Here is a 22577-nt window from a genome sequence, read left to right on the forward strand (position 1 = left end):
TTGATCGTCGGAGGGGTTGGGCCGTCCCAAAATGGCATTCCGACCTGACCTTTGTGCAGGTGCGAAGCCGAAGGTCCCAATTGAACACGCAGGCGAGAAGTTCTTGTCCGGAGGGAATAGCGATCCCGTCCCAATCGAAGTACCGTGATCAGCCACTTCAGCAATCGGGAGGAGCGTCCCAGGAAGATCCCGTCAATGGTACCTTAGAAATAGAAGGAGGCGAGGAAGTGAAAGAGAAAAATTAGAAAGCTTGTTATGATGGAGGAGAGGAAGCAGAAGAGGAAATTAGAAAGGTTATACTGCCAGTTTAGTTACTGTTGTTGTGGTAATCCTTGGCATGCAAACTTAAGAAAAAGCTTGCACAGTTTGAAAAGGAGAAGAAGAGGAGGAAGGAGGAGAAAAAATTCGAAAAAATTTGATGGAAGGTGAATATGAGGGTATTTAGGTTTATTTATAAAAAATAATCTAAAAATATTAAAAATTTTAAAATAAAATTATTGTAAAAAATATAAATAATAATCTCCAAAACCAAAAAGGCGACGGAAAAAAAAATATTTTATTAAAAAATCGTTCAATCTCTTTTTTTCCCGAATATGTTTGACTAGACATCGGGACCAAGAGTGACATGGTTTTTCACTGAACTGGCACGTAATGCACCTGATGTATGCGCGTGTCAACACATCACCATGGGCGCTAATTGGCTGCCGTGAACACAAAGTTGCGATCGCACGCGCCGCCCCTTGCCCCGATTTTGTTTCCTCTTCCCCATGCCCTACAGAAATACTCTATAAAATAGAGAGAGGCGAGCCGTCGTCGATCCACCGCTCATATCGACGTTGATGGTTAACTCCGCTTCTACCCATCTTAACGAAGACGAAGAACCGATGGAATTTGAAGAAGAAGAGGAAGTTATGGACGAAATCGAAGTCGAAGATGAAGGAGAACAACAGCAACAGCAACAAAATGAAGAAGAGAAATCGCAGGGAGACAATGGCGCAAAAGCAGCGCAGGCACAAGAAGAGCAGGCGGCGAAGATAATCACAGATCCCCCGTTGGCGCTCCTCCAATCGCTGAATGGTCTCTTCGATCTCAATTGCGCCCTTTCGGAATTTGTCCATCAGTGGCATGCCCTGCACCACTCCCTCGACGCGATCCTCTCCTCCATCGACCGCCGCTCTCGGGAGCTCGACGGCCCGACCGAAGTAGAGAAGGGCGGTCCCGGCGACTACTACCCCCCTGCCGTGTCTTCCAAGGCTGTAGATCGCGCTGCGGAGCTCCTCTCCATCTGCGAGTCCACCGGCAGCCGCGCCCTCCGCAAGTTCGTTGTCTCCAACCTCTCCGACCTCGAGTGGCTCCGAGGTGAGGTTCCCGCTGCCCTCCGACGCGCCCCCAGCCCGGCCAAGCTTGTGCTCGACGCAATGGGCCGCTTTTACCTGCAAGGCCGCAAGGCCTACGACCGCCCCATGGATGACCCCATGGTCGTCTTCCGCCGGGCCTGTATCCTCATCCTGGAGTTCTACGTTCTCTCGGGATGTTCTTCCGTGGACCCGGAAGAATCGGTTAAGAAGGATGCCCAGGTGGCCGCTCTATCTTGGAGAACTCGGCTTGTCAATGAGGGTGGCGTGCAGGTGGCAAGCGCCGTGGACGCACTTGGTCTGGTCCTCTTCCTATCATCCTTCGGCATTCCAGAAGAGTTTGGGTGCACGGACATGTACAACTTGCTCCGATTGAGCAATCTGAAGAAGAAAGCTGATGTGTTCCGGAAATCATCTATACTGTGTGAGAAGATGCCAGGTAAAATTGAACTCGTTGCTAACAAGAGCATTTTCAAATTACCCATATATTTTCGTATGACCAGTCATAAACTATACTTTACCCTTATGCTCATTCATTATGTAAATCTCGTAGGTTCTCGCACAATTCACTACTTGGAATGCTTGGATACTTTACAATTGTAGTTCCTCTTCTTTCAATTTTAGATTGATTTCATGAGCTTTTGTTATCTTTCATTTAAAAGAGAATAGAGAGACGCTGCATATATCAACTTCCCCAACCCTCATGAATGTTGTGCACTGGTTGTCCATTTCATCTTATAAAGAATGATAATAAAGCTTATGGATTTAGACAACTCTGAAATAGCCAATATTTCAACCTATAATTGACCATAAAGAAATAGCCTCTTTGCTTGTAGTTGTAAGATTGCGGTACATTGACTGTCCCAGTACTCTCCATTTGTGGGAACCTTGTGTACTAGATTCACCCTTTTTACTTGATCATGAATAATTTTAAAATGTATCAAATGATTAAAGGATTTGATGTCTAGAAAACTCATACAACTGTGCTGTCCCATATTATAAAATCCCATCAGTCTTTCCAGTTATTCTACAATTGTTGTGCGCTTGAAGATTTGGGGTTTTACTTGATTATGCTGCTTTGATGTTTGAACTAAAAAATTGGGTCATGCATAACTTACTTAGGTTTTTCTTCTACATATATTCTTTGAAGTTCTAACTTCATGTAAATACCTCTTCTTAGATTCATGAGACGACCCATGCTTAACTTGTTCCAACATGTCTACTACATTTAGGATTGGGATTAGGACTTGAATTGTGGTGCTTATTCCTTTTCACAGACTGATTCACTATGCAACCTTCAAAATTTCCAAATTTTGGACTGCTAAATGTTATCTTTTGATCATAAATGAAAACATCTTTTATGCTTATTATTCCAAATTTCTTACAGAGGATTAATTTATCTTCCACCAACTGATGGCTTTGATACATTGCATGTTTGTACTAAAAATATTATTTCATACAAGGATTGGAATATCGTACCATATCGGAATTTCGAGATTCGCTCGGTATGATATGGTACTATATATCGAGTGGTATATTTCGGTATACCGATCGGTATATATATATATATATATATATATTATTTTTTTTTTTTTAATATAAAAGTAAAAAAAAATATGACGTCGCTTATATATATATATATATATATATATATATATATATATATATATATATATATATATATATATATATATATATATATATATACCGTCCGGTAGTGGGTGGTCTGTGTACTGGTCTACTGGCGGACCGGTATGTACCACCCGGTGCGGATGGTATTATTCGAAATTGAAGACCTTGATTTCATAAGATATATCCAAATAAAATCTTCTAGAATTTCCTACATTTCAGCTATTCGATATGAAAATGGCTGTGAGAGAGATTTTTCCTTTCAGAAGTGATGATCACTGATCACTATTACTTTTATATTATAATACAATCATTAATGTTTGTCTGATTTATTAGATTACTTAAGTAGAGCAACTATCTTTTCTATTAGTATATGATTTTTCTCTACACTTGCTTATGTCATACAGTTAGATCTATGCAAATTGGCTGTCTGTGTAGTTCATTGAATGGGTCCATCTTGATCAGATCGTTATTTGTTTTGCTGAATTCTAAACACATTCTGGTCTTTTTCATTATTACATCACTGGATCAGAGGTGAACATGAGAATTCAGATGAAAGACCAAAATTAGCCAATCTCGCTAGCCCACTTGATCTCAATTGTCAAAATGCTGAGAACGGACGATTTTCTGGATCCTGTGTGACCTGACAATTCTCAAGTGAAGAAGAGGATACGAGAAAAGGAGTTCAAACTCAATCTTTATCACTGTAAACCATCATCATTTTTGTCATTAGATGGAAATAGATGGAATGAAGAGAAGTCTCAAGAAATTATAGTAAACCCAGCAACCTAGGTTCATTTTTTTCAACATATAGAATCCTTGGTTTCTCAACTACCTAATTACTAGAAAATGTAACATCTTGATACATCTATTTGGGTTCAAAAATGGTGAAATTACTGATATTTGAATCTGTAATTGATCATGAAATGCTCAAGGAAAGTGCACAAATGATTAGATGTCTTAACTTTATGAAACATATATGGAAACATATATGTTTTGATAACTATATCGAAACATATATCAAAATATATATATCGAAACCTGTTGTATGAAACCTTATTTCATAAGTTCATGAAACATATATCGAAATCATGTGTTATCAAAAAAAGCATTTCAAGTTAGTCTCAAGAAATACGATACACTTTCAAGATGATCTATTATAATATATTGTTGAGGTTATATTAGTTGAACCATTTGCGATTAATTTCTTCAATTCTAAAGCATGAGGTATCATTATATAGTTTGTTTACTAGATTTTTTTTTAATATGTTGGAAATTTAAATTTTTCTACTTGTTATGAAGATTCATATGGATTAAAAATTAGATTGTGCCCTACGTAGGAGATGTGTAATCGATATATCCATCCAAATTATATGATCTGATATTATATTGTTGGATTTGGGTACTTAGCGATGCAACCCTATTGAGGGTACTTTAGATGGGAATGGTGATGATGCTAAGTTTGAGTACCTTAGGTAGGTTTATTTGATTGCTCTTTCATGTTCCATTTATTGGTTAGTTTTGTTAAAGTAAATGTTGTCACCGGGCTTGCCTCACCTCGCTTGAGCTGCTTGACAATGGTTCAAGCGAGTGACTTCAATCAAGCATCACCTAGGTGGTCACCTAAGCTTGGGTGGTGATCTCTATGAGGGTTGGGTTTAATGATATGTCGATCCGATACCATCTCTCGGATGGAAGTTTTGGTAGAGGAGTGAGAGATTGCTAGAAACAAGAGTAAAATTAAAAGGAAAACAACCTCGATTGCTTGTAAGATTAAAGTGCCAACTACAAGGGCTACAACGGAGTAAAGTGTGTTAAAATACTTAAACAAAAGCATTAAAACACAAATTGTCTTTGGATAGCACCTGGGTGTTGTTGGCAGGTTGAGGATTGTTGCCAACTTCGATATCCTCTTTTGCTGTTGGAACCTCATCTTGGAATCATTTGAGGTTTCGACAATAGGTAGTATGGTTTTAGGTCTTCTCACAATAGCTAGACGAAGTTTAGTTAAAGGACTTTGGCTGTTGAAACTTAAAGAACTTATGGTTTTATGGTTGGAGGTCTGCAACACCTTAAAGAACTTCTCTTTTCTTTTTTCTTCTCTTGCTCTCATCTAAAGCTGGAAAGCTAGCGCCGGCTAGGGTTGCTTCTTGGCTGCAATGCCTTAGACTGGGCTCTCCTCCCTCTTTTATAGTTGTGGTGGGGTAGGAGTCTTAATGGTTTAGGACTTTCCTTCTAGGGTTGGCGCACACTCTTTTCCTCCAAGTGGGAGTGGTGCCTCCCTTCCTTGGTGGCTACCCTATTTGAATAAGGGCTGCGCTAGTCCTATTCCTAATAGGACAAGGATTGAGGTGAGTGGGCATGGATCTAGGTTAGCCAAAGGGTCCCTGAAGAATAGGTTAGGGTTTGGCCAAATTGGACTTAAATCGGAGTTGTATTGGACTTCGATCGAAATTTGAGTTGAACTTGACTTGAATATGGTCTTTGAGCTCATTTTTTGATCTTGGTTTGGATATCAAGATTGAATTGAAGTCTGATTGAAAATCCACTTGAGCCAAATTCGAGCTTGGCTTGAACTCTACTAATCATCCCTGATCACGGCTCCCTCAATTAGGTGATTTACATTCTATTGATTCTTTCTTTAAGTTTTAGTCTCTCTCAATTTGTAGATTGGGGGTTTTGCTTTGGTTCATCGATGTGGTTGGCATCGCCGTGCCTAGTCGTGCCATCTTGATGGGGTTCTACTTATTGCCGACCACCGTCAGCTCAAGGGCTTCCTTTCTATTCTCGGGGCTTTGAGGTTGTTGTTTCCCTTTTTACTTTCTCCTCTTTCATCATGTTAGAGCAAGGCTTTGGTTCTTTGCATGTCGAAGCAAGAGCCACGAAAACAAATCGGATGTTAAGTCTTTGTTGTTACCCTTTTTTAGTTTCACCATCCTCTTTGTTTGGTCAGTGGATGTTAAGTCTTCCATCAAACAAATCATATCTCAGGTGACGAGGAACTTCGATCCTTTCACAGTTGATGCTTATGGGCTCAACAAAAACAAATTATGGGGTCCTAAGGATGGCTTTGACAAATGTCAAACGGAACCACCTTGTACGTCACTTCATCGATTAGTTCCTTTGGGATGACGAAGTATACCTTATATTATTGGTCGATGTTTGTCTCCATATTATCATGAAGGTATCTAAGATGATATGGGCGTAGATGCGGTGGTGTCTCTAGGTCTAGCTTCTTGACCAAGCTTATTGAGATGAGGTTCTCTTGGCAGTTAGTGTCGAAATTGCACCAATGGCTTCTTTCTCGCTTGGATCTTTGTGGTGAAGAGCTTTTCTCGAACCTTTGGATCGGCTAGTGGTTTAAATAGGCGCTCAGGCGAGGCGAGGGAAGGCGAGGCTTCAGCGCCTCATGGGTAGACCAAGCGGTGTGCGCTTGAACCTAGGCGTCGAGCGAGCGCTCGGTTCAATTGAAGCAACCGAACTAGAATTTAAGTTTGGTTCGGTTCAACAATGGTTAGTTGGTTCGATTGATCCAACTAATCGCTTTCTTACCCCCCAAAGCCACCCTCGCATGCTTGCGCGACCCCGAGTCATCAACCTTACGCTGTTTTTGCTGTCACCACTAACACTTTCTATGGTTGCCCTCCGTTGTAGACGTAGCGGATGAGGCTTCCTCTATCGTCGATGGATGGGTCCGACGGCTAGCTTCGGTTTGTAGCTTCCTTTGCCATTGCCACTTCTGTGTGCAGTTCCTTCAACCGTTGAGGGAGAGGACCGTAGCTTCATTCGCCACTGACGGACACATTTGAAGCTTCCTCCACCCACGACATCGCCGTCTTCAGTTTTCGCCGTTGCCACTGTTGCTGTCTGTAGCTTCCATCATTGTCATTGCTGCCGTCCGTAGATTCCTCCGTCGCTGTTGCTATTGTTCGCAACTTCCTTTGTCGTCACCGTTGTCATCTGAAAGTTTACAATGTATAACTTGCAATTTTACAATGATTATAGCAGTGTTTTAGGTGCTCGCCTAGGTGCTCGGGTGATGTAAGGCTCGAGCGCGTTACATAATCCCTAGGCGTAGCGCTTCAAAGAAGTGCTAATTAGGCCCTTGCCTGAGCCCAAGCTCTAAGCGCCTTCGGCGAGCGCCCGAGCTAAATATGGTCGGGTTCAAAATTTGGTTTAATTAGACTTATAAGTTGGTTCAATCGAACCAACTAACATAGTTACCCTAACACCCTCCAACCCCCTCCCTCGCCCAACGCAGTAAAAGAAAACAAATGTGAAATGAAACCCTACATTTGTTGCCTTTGTTCACTCTGCCAATCGTCCTCGGCAACCTTGTCCAATCTCGTTCGTCGTTGTAGCTTAGCTATCATCACTATAACTCGTCCGACACTATAGCTTGTCTGCCACTATAGTTCATCCACACCCTAAACCTCTTCCATCGCTATAGCTTTATGCCTCTATCTACTACAATAGTAGCTTTGTGCGTCGTCGTCAACAACCTCTTCCTTTGTCTTTGTTCGCCACCTTCGCACGCTTCGTTTGACGCTACAGCTCCGTCCACCATTGTCGATAATGTCGTCTGTCAGTGATTTAAAAAGCGCTAGGCGCCAAGGTCCAAAAACGCCCGAGGCGCTAGGCGCCAAGGTCCAAAAACGCCCGAGGCGCTAGGCGCTCGCCCAGGCGCTTGCCCGAGCGAAGCGAGGCGCTAAAATATAAAAATATATAATATAATTAATAAATATAATTATTTAAAATTTTAAATAAAAATATGCTATTAAATTAAGAAAATCTAAGATACAAAATCACAATGTCACATTAACAAAAAGTTTCAAAATTCAAAACAATAAAATTTTACATCAAAATAAAAATTAACAACATTAAAATCAAAATAATATATTATTAATCTATTAACAGTATTGAAAATTAATCATTTCAAAATTCAAATAAACTTAATATTAAGAGTATACTGTATACTGAGCCTGACGGAGAAACGAGGAAGCAACGGCGAGCGACAGCGGGAAAGGGAAAGGGAAAGGGAGCGGGAGATGCGAGCAGTGGGAGGGCTCGCGGGAGTCGCGAGCAGCGGGAAGGCTCGTGGGAGGGCTCGTAGGAGGCGCGAGCAGCGGGAAGGCTCGTGGGAGGCGCGAGCAGCGGGAGGGCTCGCGGGAGTCGCGAGCAGCGGGAAGGCTCGCGGGCGCGAGTAGCGACAGCGACGAGCAGCAGCAGCGGGAGCAGGAGCGACGAGCAGCGAGATCGGGAGCGGCAGCGGGTTAGGGTTGGGTAAGGGTTATATCGGTTTAGTTGGTTCGATTGAACCAACTAACAACCGAACCAGGACCGAACCAGACCTAAAATCCTGGTTTGGTCACTTGGTTTACCCAGGCGCTCGCCAGAAGCGCCCAGCGCCTGGGCTCGGGCGAGCGCCCAGGCGGTGCCTGTTTGAAGCGCGCCGCCTGGGACATTAGCGAGGCGCTCGGGCCTCGCCTCGCCTCGCCCGAGCGCCTAGGCGAGCGCCCGAGCGCCTCTTTTAATCACTGTCGTCTGTTGCCTTCATCTATTGTTGCAGCTTCGTTCGTTCGTAGTTGCAATTTCATTCATAACCCTTTGCTTCCCCACTTTCCTGTTAATTAAACCGCGAACGAATGAGCAACAACTTGTTTGGAGCAGTTTAAATATATTTGTTGTATCTACAACATGGGCAATATGCATTTAGATTTATACATAAAATTCCCTTAGCTTTGCCTTGATGATGTCTCAGATCAGCAAAACATTCTTGGTTAACAAGATGCTTTTGGTGCAATTTAATTCTAAAATAGGTCTTCATAAACATATTTAGCATATTTCTATTTAGCTACATATTATTTTAATTATAATATTCGGGAGCGCTTCGCTTCTCTTGGGCTAGCGCCTAAGCGAATGCCTAGCGTCTTGGGCGTTTTGGGACCTTGACACCTTTTGGCGCCTAACATTTTTAAAATCATTGGATCGTAGAATAAATTCTCTTTTGGAAGAAGATGAGGTTTTACCACTCCCGGTGTTCTTGGCTTTCGGGGCACTTTCTTTTGGCCTTCACATTTTTCTCAGTTTGGGTTCGATTCTTCTTCTCGATCGTTATTGGCATCACGCTTGTTGTCGTGATGTTATGAGTTTAAAAGAGCAAAGTTCTGTATTAATCTGGGCATGGAGGTCGGCGGTTCATTTCATCACCATCGAGTGATCGTCGAGAGAGATTTCGAGTGTCATTGTTTATTGTCGAAACCTAGTGGTGTATTCTTGTATTGATTGATCCCTTCCTTGGCGTAGGCAATGTCACTTCATCTTACTTTGAGATACCTCATAGGGTAGAATTCTTCTCGTATGAGCTTTCTAAATTATGTCAATGGCACTTCATCATCATTGGTTTTAAGATAGACTTTCCACCGTGGAAGCATACGTTCCGTCAACTTTAGTCGCGTAAGCATCATTCAATCCTCAGTATTGTAATTATATGGATCAAACTAAGTGTCAAGTTGATAAATCCATAGTCTAATACCTTAGTGTTGATCAAGCCGTTGTAGGAGGGTATGTCTATGTGAGCCTCAACTCAGAAAGGTTGAGTTCTTCTAATCATGTTTTGCTCAGCAACATCTTCTTCGCGACTGCGTATCTCAGATGAAACGACTCCATCTCCTTTCTTGTGACGTTCTTAGCTTGATCATCCTTTGCTGTTAGGAATTAGGATGGCTTGGGCTTGTATCCAACCCATCACGATCTCCATTTGTCAGGCTAATACTATCGTCTAGGCTGTAAGGCTGGCCAAAGATATTGGGTTGGTCACCATCCCATCGGTCGATCTTCCTCGTAGCGAGTGCGACACGAACTCCAACAATTGCAATTCTTTGTTTGACTCTTTGTATTCTTGTCTCATGGTTACCATCCACAAGATCGTTGCTCTGATACCACTTGATCTGTTTGGGGCTCAGGTTCGATGATCTATCAATTTGATACTACCTCTTGGATATAAGTTTTCATGGAAGAGAGAGATATCACTAGAAATAAGCGTAAAATAAAAAAGGAAACAACCTCTATTACTTGTAAGATTAAAGTGCAATAAGACTTAAACAAAAGCGTTAAAACATATGTTATCTTTGAAAAGCACTTGGGTGCTATCGGTAGGTTGAGGATCGTTGTTGGTTTCAGTTTTCTCTCTTGCTGCTGGAACCTCTTGAGGTTTGAACAGAGGCAAACAGATTTTGGGTCTTCTCATGGTAGCTATAGACGAAGTTTGAATAAAGGACTTTGACTGTTGGAACTCGAGGAAGAAGGGGCTGCGGTTGGATGTTTACAGCACCTTGCATAATTCCTCCTCTCTTTTTCTCTTTTCTCTTGCTTTCTCTTCTTCTCTCTTCTCTTGCTCTTAACAGAAGCTGGAAAGCTAGGGTTGGTTGGGGCTGCTTCTTGGCTGCCTTGGGGATACTTTAGGTGGGGTTCTCCTCCCCTTTTTATAGCTGAGGTGGGGCTTGAGTCCTAAGGGTTTTAGGACTTTCCTTCTAGGGTAATAGTGCATAGCCTTCTCTTACTCCAAGTAGGAGTAGTGCCTCCATGCTTGGTGGCTGCCCTATTTGGATGAGGGTTGCCCTAATGCTAGTCCTACTAGGATTGGGATTGGGGTGAGTGGGCTTAGATTTGGGGTGGCCAAAGGGTCCTTGCAGAGTGGGCTTAGGTTTGGCCAAATTGGATTTGAATCGAAGCTTGACTCGAACTCCTATTGATCTGAATTGGACTTCGACCATAACTTAGTTTGAGCTGAACTTGAGTGAGACTTGAGTTGACTTGAATATGGCCTTTGGGCTTGAACTCCAGTTTGATCTTGGTTTGGTTTTATCATGATCAAATTGGAGTCTGACTGGTACTCCGGTTGGGTCGAGTTGGACTTTGGCTCGGACTTTGCTAGATCAAGTGGTGGGCAGCTCGAGCTCACATGATCTAACCTAGGTAGCTAAACCCTAGTTGAACCATAAACGTTAGGTGGTGGTCGGATTAGAGTAAGCTAGATTCTAACCCAAATGCAATGATTTGGTCTAAACCAAGGATTGAAATACCGTACCGTATCTGTGTTTCGAGCTTGGCTCGGTACGGTATGGTATGGTACCGTGTACCGAGCGGTATGTCAGGGCGTACCAAGCAGTACACCTAATTTAGGTGTAAAATCCTCCGAAAATACTTGAAAACAAAAACAAAGTTAGGATAGGGTTTTTAAGTTAGAAATAAATATAGTAATAAAAGTTTAGTAAAATCAATGTAAATTAGGTAAGAATAGTATCACATATCTTTTTCGGCCTTTGAGGAATAGTCTTGTGCAAGGTTCGTATTTCAGTCCGTTACGGATTGTCCTTCTGTAAATATTAAAATATCTACAGAAAAATCATTTGAATTGTTAAGACTATTTTATTACAATATAAACTCTAAAATTCAAATGAATTAAATAATCACATATGTAGATATACCTGATTGTTGATTCTACCACCAAAACGAACGACGGGCCTCCACGGGTGGTGGATCGGGGTCCTCGATCCTATACATGTGCATATCAATATGATATGTTTGTTGGACCCAATCATGAAATTAATCATACGACATAGTGTACTGATACATCATATGCCATTAATACATCAATATGGTGATGATCGTAGGCTAGTCGTCATGAATCACATTTGTTCGAGATAGCTATTGAGGCATATATTGGTGAATGTCAGAGCTTCTACTTTCGCTACTGATTTGCTGCTCTGTATTATACTGTTACTCAGAGAAGGATGACCAACTATCACCGTACTGTTATTGCCCGTATGATTCATCCACTGCCTTCCCCTCCCCCTTCTGCGCATAAACTTGACCAGTACTTTGTTGAGTTCCATGATCTGAATCTTGATTGGCATATGTAAAATATTGCTCCTCGGTCCATGCACCACTCTCAAGTTATGTAGACGAGACCAACGACTGTCCGACATCGCCGCCATCATCCGTCGAGGCATTACTGTCCGTGTTGTTGTCATGTCTCTGGACCGAGCGAGTTGCTGAATGTGATTGTGAAGGTGTCTCATAGCTCGACTCGATTCTTTCCAACGATGTTTAAGAAAGTTCTTCCTCTTAATCTTTTCAAATTAACCTCGATTCAATTCACAAATCGTTGTTTTATAGAGTTTAGGAGAGCATAAATGTGAGAAAAAAGAGTTTGAGATAGTTTAAGAGAGTGAAAATGAAATGGAGTGAAATATGACAGAAGAAGAGTTTAAAAACATATGAGAAATGGTTCCAACGGTCAAATACCGAGCAGTAACGGTCGATTTCGACCGTTACCGAGCAGCCCTGATATAACCTTGTATCGTCTGATACGGGGCACTTTTAAGCGTTCCGCCCGGTAATGGGCGGTTCGTGTACCGGTATGCTGCCGGACCGGTACCGCCCGGTCGAAACTATATACCTTGGTCTAAACCAAATAATTTGGAATAAGTCGCATATTCGAAACCGAGCACATTCACTTGATTGAGTTTGTTGTGGTTTGAAACCCTACATCCTCACCACCAGAATTGGCTTCCTCCTCTCCAATGATTATTACCTTGAGTGAACACCCTATGGTGGGTGCTTCCTCCCCTTCATTGTCAATTGCTTCCTCTCCAATAGTCGCGACCTTTAGAGCACTACCATCAAAGGTCCATTATCCAACACCTAGCAATGCCACTATCGCGTGTGAGAACATCCCTTCTGTCTTGTGCACAGCCCCATCTCCCTTGAATGATGAAGTGGACCTTGATGATCATTAACTTTGTTGATGAAATTGTTGGACCTTTGATGTTGGTCTTCTTTTGTTTTGTTATTTTTGTTATTAGATTTGGCCAATTTAGTACTTTAATGTTTTATAGACGGTTAAATATATATAATTTGATGTTCTAGTGGTGATCTTTCGAGTTGGTAATGATATGAAACCCATGTATTGTCTATTTTTTATGATAAGGATTGCTTTCAATCCTTAATTATATTTTTTATAAATTTTATATTGATGAGTTCCTCGCTTTGTTTGAGTGAATGCCTAATGCTAGGGCGTCTTGGATCCTTTGCACCTTTTAGCTTCTAGCCTTTAACAACACCCGTAAAAATGGATATATTTGCAAAAGGTACACCTAGGATTAAGGATAATTAAGAAACAATGATAGGTTACTAACGTAGCTGTTACCATCCATTTAACTGGCCTGTTATTTTTTTGCCACCTAAAGGTAAAGAAAACGTGTAACAGATAGGTAAGTGATGTCTCTCTTCTTGAAGTAATATTCCTTTTTCTCCCTTTCATATGTAAATATTTGTAGGTGCCGTCTAATGCTTTATTCCCTGGTTGATTAAATCATACTTCTTACTAATACCTCTACTCATCATCATGCTAGTGTCAGCCTACTAAACCCTACATCATTCTTATTTGTAGATGTGGGATGACTGAATTGGATGGAGTAGTACTTCTGTTGTTTTAGTTGAACTACTAGTCATTGTTGAGACCATTGTCTTGAACATCTCTAATATATAGCTAAATGGGCTGAAGTAAGAATTTGAGCAGACATAAGCATCACATTATGCAGAAGCCTTTTTTTCCCCACCTTTCCCATCAGGGAATTTGACAAAAAATTGTAATTATTTGTTTCTTTTTTCTTGTCTTCAGTTCAGTTACATGATTAATTAATATCATATTCTTACTTGAGGTTAAAGTTGCTTTTTCCACTTAATTTGGTGATGATGATGTTGATGCCGTTTGCTTTCACACAAATGAAACGATTGTTTTATCATCGCAGTGCTATATTGCATTTTGACAAAATTGTTGATAACCAAACCTAGCTAATTTATTTTATTATTTCCTTATGTAATTATTTCTCTCATTCCTTTGTCTCTTTGTTCATGCAGATAAATCCTTCTTTTGCCCAAAGTATAAAACATAAAACATTAATTGATGATTGTATTGAGCTTGTGAACTATCAAAGGATTGGAGTAAAATTGGCGACAATGTGGAGAAACTGGATGTAATAAATACAATTGATATATTTTTGTACTCTAATTGTTGATCTTATAGGTAAAAAATGAGCCAAACAACCAGGACTATTTCTTGGAAACATAGGTGGGATAGAAATTAAGGAAAATAAGAAGTAGAAGTAAAATAGCATATTAAAATTAATAAAAGTAATATATTTGGATTTGTGTGACACAGCCTCAGTCTTTATGCTATTCTTGCTTTTTTGACCCCAAAGAAAGATGAGTCTTGGAGGATGTGTGTGGATAGTAAAACGCTTCTTGATTCCTCGACTTGAAGGTATGCTAGACTTTCTCATTAGATCTAGTTGGTTTTATAAGCTTGACCTAAGAAGTGGATACCATTAGATTTGTATTAGACCTAAAGACCAATGAAAAACAACATTTAAGACTAAAGATGGTCTATACGAATGGCTAGTCATGCCCTTTGGTCTATCCAACACCCGAGCACTTTCATGCCCTTTATGAATCAAATTCTATAACTCTATATAGGCAAATTTGTTGTATTATACTTTGGCAATATTCTGATCTTTAGAAAGACCAAAGGAACTCATTTAAGACATCTTCAACAGGTTCTTACCACTCTTCAAGTTGCTGGGCTTTATGCTAATATAAAAAAGTGCTAATTCATGCAAACCCATGTTCCTATTCCTAGGCTTCATTTCTATCCAAGGTGTTGCCACTAATCCAGAAAAGATCTATCATTCTTACCTCTAATCCACTAAACCTTTATGAAGTTCGAAGTTTCTATAGATTAGTCTCTTTTTATAGGAAATTCATTAGAGGGTTTAGCTCCATTATGATACCATATCATTGATTGCCTAAAAAAGGGTGAGTTTTCTTAGACCTTGGTTGCTACCAATGGCTTTGCTGACATCAAAACGAGATGAACCTCCATTCTTATTCTTATACACCCTGACTTTAGTAAACCTTATAAGGTCTCTTGTGATGCCTCTAGTATATGAATAGGAGGAATTCTAAGTTAGGAGCATCAGCCTATTGCCTTTTGCAGCAAGAAACTCAATGATGCAACACAACAATTTTCTACCTATGACAAAGAATTCTATGCGATTGTGCAATGTCTTAGGTATTGGCGATATTACCTTCTATCGCAAGAGTTTGTCTTGTCTAACCACCAGGCTCTAAGATACATAAATGCCCAAAAGAAGTTAAATGCCTAGCATGCCATGTGGGTTGAGTCTCTTATCTCAATGAATACTCTTTTGTAATTAAGCATTGTTCTGACACTCAAAACAAGACTTTCGAAACCCTTAGTTGAGTTTCTTCAATACTATTTACCTTGAGTGTCAAGGTAATAGAATTCGAGCTTTTAAAAGAAGAGTATACCCAATGTCTAGACTTTAGCTGTATCTATCAAGAAATCCAGGATGGAAACTATCGTGAATATATGGAGTTCATTCCTAAAGATGGTTATCTTTTTTGATCCACTAAATTATGTGTTCCTTGATCCTCCCTCCAAGACATGTTGGGGAAATACACATAGGCAGATTAGTAGGTCACCTAGGTCGAGACATGACCATTGCATTAGTTAAGGATAGATTTTACTGGCCTTCCTTAAAGTGAGATGTTGCTCGAATAGTGTTGCAACGTTGCACTTGTCAAATTGCCAAAACTCGCAAACACAATACTAGCCTATACACCCCATTACCCATTCAACACTATTGCAAGATGTGAGTTTAGATTTTGTCCTTGGACGTTCCAAAATAGCTTGTGGCCATGATTCTATTTTGGTTGTTGTTGATCGATTTTAAAAAATGACCTATTTTAGCCCATGAAATGAGACCAACGATGCCTCACACATAGCTAAATTGTTCTTTGGAAAAGTGGTTTAGTTATAAGATTTTCCTTCAACCATCGTGCTTGATAGGGATATGAAATTTGTTAACTACTTTTTGAAAACTTTGTGAAAATTGTTTGGCACAACATTGAAGTTCTCTTCAGCCTTTCACCCTTAAACAGATGGTCAAATTGAGGTTGTTAATGCTTCTTTAGGAAATCTTCTTAGATGTTTACTTGGGGAGAAATAGGAAAACTAGGACTTAATCTTACCCACTATAGAGTTTGGATACAATAACTCTATCAACCGCTCTATTGGAAAAAGTCCATTTGAAGTTGTCCTCGGCTATGCTCCTCGTACACCCATTGACCTTGCACGTCTTTCACTTGACCATCATGCCTTAGAACCAGCCTACTCCTTCACTCAATATATCCATGATTCACATTTTGAGATTCAATGTAAAATTGCCTTAGGTAATAAAAGTTACAAATTTACTATTGATGTATATCATTAGAGTCAAAAAGTTTCAAGTTGGTGATGATGTTTTGGTTCACATTCGCCCTAAGAGATTCCCAAAAACTCATTCAAGAAGTTACATGTCCAAGTTATTGATCTTTTCCCCATTCAAGAAGTGTATATATAATTCATTTGCCTTTCAATTTAAATATTGATCCTTTCAACTTTGAGCCTCCTCTATTAGATATGTTGGGATCGATATGGTACTAAGAAAGGGGGTGAATTATTTCTATTGTAAACTTTAAGAAACTTTGGAGTTTTGATTAAGAAAAGAGACAAGCAAAGATAGAGGCAAACCAATTGTATAGTGGTTTGATCTTTTTGACCTACGTCCACCCTTGGTTCTTCTTCCTTCGAGGTCATCAGTTTTCACTACTAATCTTTCTTTCAATAGGTGGAAGATAAACAACTCTTTACAACTTTTTTCTTTTCAAGGCTTAGGAGAATTTATACACCTACTCACCCTCAAGAATCTCACACATTCTAAACTTAGTAACTCTACTAGAAACTCAAGAAGGTGAAACTTAAGCAAGACTGGAAGAGAGGATTTTAACACTTGGAAGCTCAAGAATGATTGCCTCTTAGCCATGCTTGTAGTGGGGGAATTTATAGCCCCTAAAGTTCCCTAAAATATGGAGCAAATCATAAAAAAGTGCCCCAAATCAAAGGTATTGGTGGTACTATCACCATTCCAAATGGTACTACTGTTGACACTCTGAAACGGTGTTGCTTGGGCTATCCGCTGTCTTGGGTGGTAACACTGCTTGGGTTAAGCGGTACTATTGTCGTTAACCAACACTAACGCTACTCTAGGCAGTACCATCGCCTCCTCTGGGTGATACCATCGCTCATACACAGAATTGGCCTAGTAAGGGCCCAAATCCAACCTGAATTTAGTCCAAAGTCAGCCCACTTCAACCTTAATCTAACATAGCACAAATATAGCCCAATTGAAGCCTAATTTTAGCCAAAATTATCTTCAACTAAGTCTTCAAAATAGCAACCACTTCTAACACATTGTCACAACTTGCGACATGTTATGCACTCTTTTGGCATCTCGTTTGATCTTCCGAACTTCGTTTAAACCTTCGGCATATCACCCGATCCTTCGGCATATCACTCAATCCTCGGTTATGTTGACTTCTCCATGACATCCGACCTTCTAATGTGATATCTGATTCTCGGGCATGATGCTTGAACCTCTAGCACGAAGTCCAATATTTGGCATGATAATTTACCAACACAACGTCCGACTCTCTAGTCTGACATTTGCCCTTCGATGGTCCGAGTCTATGGTAGAAGTATTTCCTGCATCACTTAGCATACTATTAGTCAAGGTTTGCAATACCGTACCGTACCGGTATTTTGACCTGGGCTCGGTACCGGTACGGTACGGTACGGTATATCGAGCGGTACACTCAAGTGTGTCGAGCGGTACACTCAGGTGTGCTGAGTACTGTAGCACTGATACAGTGCTACAGTGCACTCGGACCGGTAACAGGCGGTCCGCGTACCGGCAACCTGTTGGACCGGTACGTACCGCCCATACCGGGCGGTACAGTTTGGTACTGCAGACCTTGCTATTAGTTCAAATTCATTAATTGATTTCTTAATCAAAATTTGAGACTTAACAAGACAATCCTTGTAGGCAGCAATCATCCCAAAGCATTGACTCTCCCACAACACAAGGATGGCATAGAGGCCATTATTAATAACTGCCTTGTTATATCTGCTACTAGTATCACTCAACACTTTCTTGTCAAGTGGCATGATCATCCAGTTTCCGATGTCACTTGGATTACTTTGAAAGTACTTCGTGACTTTGCACCAGACTTATTGGACCAATATCTTGTAAATCATTCTCCGGGGTCGAGTTCTTTTCCACCAGAGGAGAATCATGGAGAACCATCACGCTTTATAAAAGGATTTAGAAGAGTTTATTCTAGGCAAAGAAATAAGCAAAAAATCATCAATTATTTGGCCTAGAAACTCCAAGAGTTGTGTGGAAAATTGAAGTCTTTTGGGTCTTTCTAGGTGTTAACCTTGGGACTCTATTGTATTAATTGTACTCTTGTATTAAGTGGACTCTTTACTTCTTAGCTGTGATAAGTTTCTTTAAAGCTATTTAGGTATCCTAGAAGCTACATTTCAGATTTCTAAAAGAAATACAAGTTCGTAGAAGCTTACACTTGGGAATCATTGTCTAAAATGATTGTATCAAAGTTCCTAACCTCTATAAATAGTGGATCTTATCAATTGATCAAACACTTAAGATTTGAATGAAAAACTTGCATCTTCTCTACTCCTCTAGTCTCTTTCTCTCCTCTCTAATCTCACTTCTCTCTTGTTCTCTTGCTCTTTCTTTAATTTTTCTTTTCTTCCATCATAGTGAGTGGTGGCTTCTGTGAAGAAATAACTAATCTATAATGCTATTGCTAATGAGACTCTTTAATAAATAAAAAACAAAATGGCCACCTACATCTCTTGCCTAAGTAGAATTTACGACCTATTAAGATTTTAATAGACATTTTCTAGAAGCTACCCCATCTTAATCTGTATTTATGATCAACTTTCTCTGTTTCATATGAATCTCCTATTGACAAGAAAGCCAGCAACCAGACAGATATGTCAGAGGGAATGTATGATCAGTTGTTTTAAATGAACTCTTAAAACAAGACTAATGGAACCAAAATATTTCAAATAAAATTATACACACATGATTAGTATGTTATATCTAAAAAGACAAGCTTAGATCCATTTGTAGGGTGTTTGCTGATCCTGTTCCTCCACCTTCAGCTGTTAAAACCTATCAGGCAATCAGTCAATTTTTTAGATCCTACGGAACAAGAACAAAGCCGTAAGCCCCAACTATTTGGAATAAGCTATATGGATCTTTTATCACTATTGAGATATCTAAAAATCTTATTTAAATCTTCTTTATAGTTTCTATTAAGGTTTTTATAGGTCTTCCTCTATCTTTCCTCGGACCATTATCGGTAATCATTTTATCACTTCTAACTACTGCATAATGTAGGTTTCTTGAGAACATGTCGAAATCAACTTTTTTAGATCTTGTTGACATAATTTCTAACTTGCTGCTTGCAAGTGGTGTTAATGATGAAAAGGAATATTAGGCTGACATTATTGTATTTGGTACAATATCATAATAATTCGTCATTCAAATTGCTTCTGTACCTTCTTTTAGTAGTACTTTTTTGGGATTTGGAGCCTGTTTGAATTAGCTTTTAGGAACCTTTCAAATTCAGGTTAATGAGTTAAGGTTAATGAGTTAACTGGAGATTCTGGCATGCATTGGTAGTTATGTCCAATTTACGCAGAATATTGCTTAGCATAAAATATTGGAAAAATTTGCATATTGAATTTGTTTGCCAATATTTTAATGGTTTAATTGTCACATATATTGGTGGTTATGGGAAATTTAGACTGAAAATAACTAATCTAAGGATTGCTGATGATATAATGTGATCTTGAGCCCATAGAAATCTAAATAGATACACCAAAATTGTAATTATTTGCAGGTTTTCCAGCTGTAAAGTAGAGCAGCTAGGTCTTATGGTTAATGTTCATTAAACCATATTATATTCTTGAATTTGGTGAGTGCTGACTTCTGATTAGTCGTCATTATTCAGAAATATGAGGTTGCAGCAAAATATTTTGTGCCTTGATTTGTTAAACATCTAGGTTAACTTAGTCACAGTGATTTAATTTAATACTCCTCTGTAAGGGATATTCCTATTTGCTTTGGAAAATGGCATTATAACTTTGTAATGGTTAAGAAGAGGTGATTGAACAACATGTCAACAACTACCTCTTTTGGTTTGGCCTTAATAACTTCATAAGTATTCTTTGTCATCTATGGCATGTGGCTTGATTTGTGTTTATTACTTTCACGTGGCTGTGTAATGAAGATTCTTGTGGCAATAATCATACTACAAGCATGGTCGTAGAGTACTTCAAGCCTTAGCTTTGACATTTATGATCTTTTACTTTTCCTACTTCTGGACTATTTTGAGGTTCGTAGCATTTTGTGTTGCAACTGAAGTTGCGATTGTTGAATCTCGCATTTTGATGATGAAATCAATTGGTAATTTATTTGATCAAATCTATATGTTGAGAAAAGTGTGCGGGATTAACTATGATTGCAATCAAGGCATAAAGCAAAATGAAGTGTTAGAGTTAAGATCGAGATTTCGTTGGGAGTTCGAGAGTTCGCCGGAAGTCCGGACGTTCATTGGAAGTTCTACCGGAATTGACCGAGAAGTCCAGGAGCTTGCTAAAGAAGCTTATCTGAACTCGCTAAGAAGATCGTTGTGAAGTCCAGGAGCTTGTTGGGAGTCCGTTAGAACATTGCAGAGAGATCGTCGGAAGTTCGCAGGAAGATCGTCGGAAGATCGCCGGAAGCTCTCCGGAAGAAACCTAGACTAACCAGACTTGATTTGTTTAGTGTATGCCATAAGAATCGTAGTTAGCACATAATTAGGGTTAGATTTGGGAGGTAATCCAACTAACTCTGTTAGGGGCCAATAAGGCCTGTAATTGGACTGGTTTGGGCCTGAAGATTCAAAGCCCAACCAGGTTGCTGGACCCTGTCTTGCGGTGGCACTGCTAGACTAGGGCGGTGGAACCGCCCAGGGAACGGTCTCCCAAGTGGTTTGGGAGGTGGTATTGCCTAGACTGGGCGATGGTATCGTCGACAGTTATTACTTGCCAAGTGGTGGTACCACCAGAGCTCAGCATCCGAAACTCTGTCAGACGGTGGTATCGCCAGTACCTGAAAATCCTGGATGAGATACTTTTTGGCTCTAATTTTGAAGCCACTGGGGCCTATATATATATATATATATATATATATATATATCGAGCGATATACCGAACGGTATACCTTTCGGTATACAGTATCGTACCGTACCGAGCGAACGTCGAAACTCCGGTACAGTACAAAATTGTGAACTTGGAAAGAAAAGCCTTGTCTATTGTCTCCATAGGAACATGTCCCCTCTCTAACAACATAGACATAGTGCTGGTCCATCATTTCGAGCTCCATTTCCATGCACAATAATTTGATCTGAAGACTTGGGTGATAAATGAAAAGAAAGAGCAAGAGAAGACAGAAGAACACTAAAATTTCATATAGTAACGATGTTTGACAATCGTTAGTGCATTCATTATATGTCCATGATTCGATGTAATACATATATATAAGAAGGGCTAGAGATGGCGTGAAACCTGCATGATAGATCCACGATCTAGCTCTTTTTTTTTGTTTTATTTACCCTCTTAGCTTAGTTTAAGTTTAGGACTGAAGAGGAATATTTAATGTAGGATAGTGGTCTTTCACGGTATGTTATCAGCTCCAACATGTGTCTCAATTGATGGAGATGGAGTGTTGGAGTACCATTTGGCCCAGAAAAGATAATTGAGGAAGTTGAGGAGGCTGAGAGCTGCCAACAGCCAGTAGAAGAGATCCAACTTGTCCTTGTTGAGGTCATTGTCGCCCAGCCATCCGCCATTTGATGAGCTTGATGTGATCTTGTTCACCAATGACACCAGCAGGGAGCTCAAGAAGAAGCCAAAGGAGTAAGAGCAGTAGGTCATGGCTATCAAGAAGGACTGCATGCCGCCCAATGATTGCTTGTAGAAGAACTCAATGAGCCCCACAGTTGTAAACATCTCCGAGAGGCCAAAGATGAGGAACTGGGGAGCAATCCAGAAGATGGACATTAGCTTGCCCGACCCAACAGCCATCTCTCTTCTCTCCTTCTCGATCATGGCGGTTGCCACCATCGAGAAGGTCGCTGTGAAGAGGCCGACGCCGATTCGCTGCAGCGGAGTGATCCCCGAGTCCTCTCTGGTGAGCTTTTGGGCAAGAGGGACGAAGCTGGTTTCGTAGATGGGAACCAGTATGACGAGCACAATGTAGGGGATGGCTTGGAGTGATGCAGGTGGGACTCTGAAGGAGTCTGCAAGCCGAGTGTTCATGGAGCTTCCTTGTTCTACTGAGAAGGTCTGCAGCTAAGCGAGGACCGTGTTGAAGATGATGGTGCATGCAAAGATCGGTATCACTAAAAGAATCACCTTCACTTGCTCTACCTCTGCCTTGCTGAAAGAATCACCGGTACGAGTGGTATGTACCGGTCCGACGGTATACCGATACGCGGACCGCCCGCTACCAGACGGACCGTGCTACAGTGCTACAGTAATACACTGTA

The 22577-nt window shown here is 40.3% G+C and overlaps 1 protein-coding gene across 1 annotated transcript in view; it reads left to right on the forward strand.

Annotated features, from left to right (window-relative positions):
* Positions 1–733: 733 nt before the first annotated feature.
* LOC103972910 (protein FRIGIDA) overlaps positions 734–22577 on the forward strand; it is a 29151-nt gene continuing 7307 nt past the window's right edge. The window contains exon 1 of the mRNA XM_009387305.3: positions 734–1794. Within this exon, the coding sequence (XP_009385580.2) occupies positions 840–1794 (955 nt within the window). The 5' untranslated portion in view covers positions 734–839. The remainder of the gene's footprint in view (positions 1795–22577) is intronic.

This window comes from Musa acuminata, chromosome BXJ2-3, assembly GCF_036884655.1.
Source record: "Musa acuminata AAA Group cultivar baxijiao chromosome BXJ2-3, Cavendish_Baxijiao_AAA, whole genome shotgun sequence".
NCBI classification, from domain to species: Eukaryota; Viridiplantae; Streptophyta; class Magnoliopsida; order Zingiberales; family Musaceae; genus Musa; species Musa acuminata.